The 6,000-nt window shown below is 46.1% G+C and overlaps 1 protein-coding gene across 4 annotated transcripts in view; it reads left to right on the plus strand.

Moving 5' to 3' along the window:
* The window catches only part of Gapvd1 (GTPase activating protein and VPS9 domains 1), an 84,453-nt gene extending 80,668 nt beyond the window's left edge, over window positions 1–3,785 (plus strand). For 2 of the 4 annotated variants that reach the window (XM_028785059.1, XM_028785060.1), the window contains exons 24-26: window positions 955–1,027; window positions 2,127–2,324; window positions 2,578–3,785. In XM_028785059.1, coding sequence (XP_028640892.1) covers window positions 955–1,027; window positions 2,127–2,324; window positions 2,578–2,718 — 412 coding nt within the window. In that variant the 3' untranslated portion in view covers window positions 2,719–3,785. The remainder of the gene's footprint in view (window positions 1–954; window positions 1,028–2,126; window positions 2,325–2,577) is intronic. The other 2 variants (XM_028785061.1, XM_028785062.1) reach the window with 1 other exon arrangement.
* The last annotated feature ends 2,215 nt before the right edge of the window (window positions 3,786–6,000 follow it).

Here is a 6,000-nt window from a genome sequence, read left to right on the forward strand (position 1 = left end):
TAGGTACCACAGAGAGGTTTTTGTCCCTCCCACTGCTTCCTCCATTTCTGCAGGTTTTACAGAGTGCAGAGGGCAGACTTGTCTCTAGAAAGGGTCAGGAGCCAGGAGGCTGGGTTTAGTCCCTGCTACTGAGGTAGATTCTTAACTTTTAAAATCCTAATTATGGTCATCAAAGGAAGTGCTAGACAGGTAGTCAAGTCTTGTCTTCATCTGAGAGCTGTGGTCTTTGCTTTCTGGCCTGTGACCATCCTACTTGTCACTTGTCTCCCCTCCGCCCTCTCTTTCACTGCACAGTGCGTCCAAGCTCAGGACCTCCACACTCCTGTGGCCTCCTGGCTCACTCAGCGGTGTTTATTTCTTTTTTAAAAAAATATTTCTTTTTATTTATACATATATTCTTATGTAATTGTATGCATGTGTGTAAGGGGCGGTGCCCTTGGAGGTGGCTCGAGTTGGAGGCTATGTGAGCTGCCCACCCTGGGTGCTGAGAGCAGAACTCAGCAGCACATCACAGCTGAGCCGCCTCTCCATTCCTGCAGCATTGCTAAGTGAATTAGTAAGAGATGGTCTTGTTATATAGTCCAAGCTAGTGCCGGCCCTGACGTCCTGCTCCCTCTCCCTTATCCTCTGCCGGAACTACAGACATCCACTGCCGTGCTTGGACTTCCCCATGACCTCCTTTGTTCTTCTTGGTTTTACATAGTTTAGGCTCGTCTCTAACTTTCCATGCCGAGCTAAGATAAGCCTTTCTAGATTAACCGTACCTATGAGTAAAAGAGTCATAATGGAGTAGTCATAGTAGCAGTAATAATAATAATAATAACGTAACCATAATGTAATCTATACTTAGAAGTGAGTCTAAAATGCTTTGTTTTGATAAAATACAGTTGTGACTATTTGTATACTTTACTTTCAGAAATGTGCATTTACATGTGAATTTTGGGTGGTTTTCAGGGTTCTGCATGAACACATCCAGAGGTTATCTAAAGTAGTGACTGCAAACCACAGAGCTCTGCAGATCCCTGAGGTAATGCGGGCTTGTGTGTAGCGTGGGTGCTGGTGTACTTGGAGAGTTCACTTCAGCAAGGCCCTGGGTGCCCCAAGTCATTTCCCCAGGTGCTCTCTCCTTTCGTTGTCGCTGTCCCCAGGGAGCTTCTGGGGTGTAACTTCCTCTGTGTAGAAAAGGACCTCAGTGGAGGAGTGGGAGAGCCCGTAATAGGGTACCCCTTAAAGTAGCTCTGCTCCCGAGCACAGCTTCTGCTCCAGCTCTGTACTCCTGCTGGGCACTGACCTGCCCCTGCACACCTTCAGGCTGGGCTTTGCAAAAGGGTCCCGTTCTGATGTGGACAGGAACTGTTCCAGAAGAAATGCTCAGTCTGTGTGGCCTCAGGACAAGTGCTTTCTAAAATGGCATGGTGCTGGCTCTTTGGGGTTTCTGTTTGTTAAAGATTCCTTAGATGAAACATTGAGTACTGCAGAGTTTCAGGTTTTCTTTGGTATGGATTTTTTTTTTATTGTTTGGTGTTTGTGTGTTTGTTAAGACAGACCTCCCCGGCCCCTGACACACACACAAGGTCTCTCTCTGTAGCTCTCACTGTCCTGAAACTCCCTATGTAGACCAAGCTGGCCTTGAATTCACAGAGATCCTCCTGCCTCTACCTCAAGAGTAGAGACAGATTCTTTCATAGTCCTTGCTAACCTCAAGCTTGCTATGTTGCTGAGGCTGGCCTTAACCTCCTGACCCTCCTGCCTTGATCCCCTACGTGCTGTGACCCCAAGCTTTCCCCACCATCCTGGGCTTTGACTTTGTTTTTGTAGAAGCACTGCAACAAAGAGCCCTAGTGATATCTGCGTTGCCTTCTTGCTGCTGCTTGTCTGTGCTGTTGAAATCAGCTAAACGGAAAGTCTCATCGTAGCTTTGTAAGACTCTCACAGGGAGGCTATGAGCTCCAGGCTCTGTGGTATGCCACCTCTGCCCGATGGCTAGGCTGTTGTTTTGAAATGGGTTTTATCTTGGGTGGTCGGGAAGGAAACAGTCCCTTGTCAGCTTGCTGAGGCAGGGACCATGGCTGCTGTGCAGCTTGCTGTGGATTCATGATCTGTATGTTGTCTGCCATCTTGCTTAGGTTTATCTTCGTGAGGCACCGTGGCCATCTGCACAGTCAGAAATCAGGACAATAAGTGCTTACAAAACCCCCCGGGACAAAGTGCAGTGTATCCTGAGAATGTGCTCCACCATCATGAACCTCCTAAGCCTGGCCAATGAGGACTCTGTGCCCGGGGCAGATGACTTTGTTCCTGTGTTGGTGTTTGTGTTGATAAAAGTGAGTCTCTTAGTATTGTCCAATAGTTGTGTGGCCTCCTGAGCAGGGTGGCACAGAGCTAGCTTCACAAGGTTTGAATCCTGGGCTCCTTCTAAGACTTGAAGTTGCTTAATTGCAAAGCAGTCTGGGGATCATCAATTGTCCAGAGGCCTGACATGGCGGCTCCACAGATCATGGAAGAACAGATGCTAAGATGGCCCTGGCAGAGCACAACACCGAGTAACAGGCTCTTTCTTTTTTCCCATCTGTCTAGGCAAACCCACCCTGCCTGCTGTCCACTGTGCAGTACATCAGCAGCTTCTACGCCAACTGTCTGTCTGGAGAGGAGTCCTATTGGTGGATGCAGTTCACAGCAGCCGTGGAGTTTATTAAAACCATCGATGACAGAAAGTGACCAAGACCAGGTCCAGCAAGGCAGCAGACTGTAGCCAGGAAACAGATCTCTAAGAACATGTAGCAGCTTCCTTGAAAGCTGAATATTGTTTTGTCTAATGCTGTACAGCTTCCAGACGTTTCCACATGGCTCTTCCTAAGCAGACTAACAAGCTAACATGCAGGTCTTTTGGCCTTTCTGAGTTGCATATTTTATTTCCTGTCCCCAAGTAGAAAGTAGTACTGCAAAAGGGACCATGTTTTTCAGGTGTTTTAAATTTTTAAAAACCAGAACAGAATCTTTTAGGAAACATCTAGATCTTGGTTCATGAATTTCCTGTTTGTCCTTTTCATTTTTAGAAAGAACAGTGTGCCTCTTCCAAGTCGCTGTGTGAGCGTTGGTCGTGAGGCACCTGCCCTGAGGGTCTCAGGAGGTGCGCTACAGCCTCCCTAGATACACTCTCCTAAGGAAGAGCTAAGAAGGAAATGTAAATCTAATATATATTTATATTTGATGTACTCTGGGCATCTTCAGACTCTAATAAACAAGGACAATTGCTGAGAGTAGGCCATGACATTCCCTCTTGTGAAATGGTTTCCTTGACAAAATTTAAGCTGAGCTTAAAAGCAAAAGCAGAAATATTTATTAGTGTGGAATACAGTTTATCACTCTCCCTGTGTGGAGTTTGATGGGGAAGTCATGTAGGCGTGTGTCATCGTGGACATGTCCTGAGCCTGCGCATTGGGACAGACTCCACCATGCGGTACATAGGATGAGCAGTACATGGCGTGGCAGGTGTGCACGTGCACCCTTTCTTCGCACCTGCGCACTTAGTGGAAGCCACGAAGGGCTCCTTACTGAGTCTTAGCTGTCATCTGTCTCTGACGATGGTTCACATTGAGTGCACAGACCAGGAATTCAGTGAATGTCATTTTTTAAACTAATTTGTATGGTCTGCTCTGCTGATCCAGGTTTTACTAGTGTTAAACTATTTTGATCAACCACACTGTTCTTATGGAAAAAAATCTATTTTGGCAGTTTCTGTGCCTTTATTGCCCTCTTCCAAAAAAAGAAAAAGTGTCTTTGTAGTTTGGTTTGCGTTGTACATCAATAATTAATCAGGAATGGGCTTTGGTGCCTGAGAAGCTGGCCCAGGAGGCGCACCAGAGCTTCAAGCACAAGTCTTGTAATAGGCCTTCACCGACGGGTTTCACCTTGTATGTTTCCTAAACCTGTTTAGCGTTTTTGACAGATGCTGCAATCCCATACTTCCGAGTCCCTTGTGGTGGCAGCAGTACAGGCGTCTTCTAAGGGGTCTGTGATAGCCAGCCATGAGCAGACAGATAGCGGCTTCTGCTCCCTCTGAGAACTCAGCCACACCGTGCCAAGAGAAGCTGGGTTTTCTTCATGTTTCCACGTCTCCTTCCCTTTCACATCTCAAGATGGGAATTTATATAGGAATGTGAGATGTGCGTTTTTTTTTAGGGAGTGATCAAAACTAAACTAGTATCACAGCTATCCATTCAGATGTTGGGTCAGGGAATCTCTGTTCTTCATGGGCTGTCGTCCACCTTGCCTTGGGGTTAGAAGTCACATCCCTTCCTGAGTACATTGCAAGCCAAACTGACACAGTTCTGCAGCTAGAAGGGAGTCTAACACCTACTTCAGCACTGATTCAGTAAATGTTAAGTCAACAGAAGATTTTGAATAGTTGGGAATTCATTGTTATGGGACTTAACTTGTAAATCAATGAGAGATTTCTCTCTCTCTCTTTTCCTCCCTCCCTCCCTCCCTCCCTCCCTCCCCCCCCCCCCCCCCGTAATGGTAGCTAAATATATTCCATGTTATCACTGTGGAAATAAATATGAAGATGTGGACGTTGCTGCAGGGCTCTTTTCTGTGGAATGAAGGTCCTGGATGTGAGATGTAGGGCTACAGTGCCTCAGCAAGTGGTGAGGTACAGCCTGACATGGGGGACACCTCTGACGTGGGGTAGAAGCCAGCACTGTTCAGGAGCAGACTCCAGCATCCACTGTTGCTTTGCATTCACATTCAGGCCATGATTCTTTTTCCCCATATTTATTTTTTTTATTTTATTTTATATGTATAGGTATTTTGCCTATATGCCTGTCTGTGCAGCTGTATATACAGTGGCCATGGGGTCTAGAAGAGGGCATTAGATCACTGGAACTGGAAAACAGATGGCTGCAAACTGCCATGTGGTTACCGAGACTTGAACCTGGGTCCCCTGGAATAGCAGCCAGTGTTCTGAACTGCTGTGCCGTCACTGCAGCCCTATGATGGAATTCTTGCAGGGCTGATGTCTCAGTTAGCAAGCATCTACTTCCTGGCAGTGGTAGCGCGCCACTAGAAGTGGCTTGAGTAATCATGGGGAGTCACCTGGGGAAGTGCTCAGACTCCTAGAATTATCTAGAATTTACAAAATTCATGGATAGTAAATGGGAAGGCTGTGGTTCAGCTCATGAAAGATCTATAGCATTCAAGAAAAGAAAATTCCATTTATATTTCCAGTTAATACCCTGTTTCTGGGTGTAATAGATTGCTGACCATCTTTCCATATATACTTTTCATTTTTAATTTATTTTATTTCTCAGTGCATTGGTGTTTTGCCTGCCCATATGTCTGTGTGAGGGTGTCAGATCCTGGCACTGGAGTTACAGATAGTTATAAACTGCCATATGGGTGCTGGGAATCGAACCCAGGCCCTTTGGAAGGACAGCTAGGGCTCTTACCTGCTGAACCGTCATTACATCCCTTAAACATTTTTAAACTAGGAAACATTTTTGTTTGTTTGTTTTTTCTCCCCCTCACCTTAGGTAAAATCTTGACCACCATAATAATCGCTTTTGTTTTGTATGCTCATTTGTGAAAAAATGTTTCTCAGAGATTTTTGAAATCGAAGGATTGCTGTTGAAAGGGTCTTGGGCTTTCAGAGCATTGAAAGTGGGTAGGATACATGGGTATACTCTTCCTGTGTGTCTTGAACGTATCTATGGGAACTGGATTTCATGGATACATGTTCCTGAAATGAGTGAGCGAAGACCCAAACATCGGGGCTGTGGTCTTACCTAAGAGCCTGCGTTCACCTGCAAGCTGAGCCAGGCACTGTTGACAGTGGGCTTGTCTGCTAAAGTAAAGGCTGACTAAGAGCTTCATATGCGTGGCCTTCCTTTTGGTGACTGGGTATGAAGAGAGAAGGGAGGCACAGGCCAGATGGAGGTGACAAAAACAGCAGTCCAAGCCTCTTCCCTCTGCTACTCCGTCTGTTACCTTAAGAAAAGT

This window comes from Grammomys surdaster, unplaced genomic scaffold (assembly GCF_004785775.1).
Source record: "Grammomys surdaster isolate TR1022 unplaced genomic scaffold, NIH_TR_1.0 125098, whole genome shotgun sequence".
In the NCBI taxonomy this organism is placed as follows: Eukaryota; Metazoa; Chordata; class Mammalia; order Rodentia; family Muridae; genus Grammomys; species Grammomys surdaster.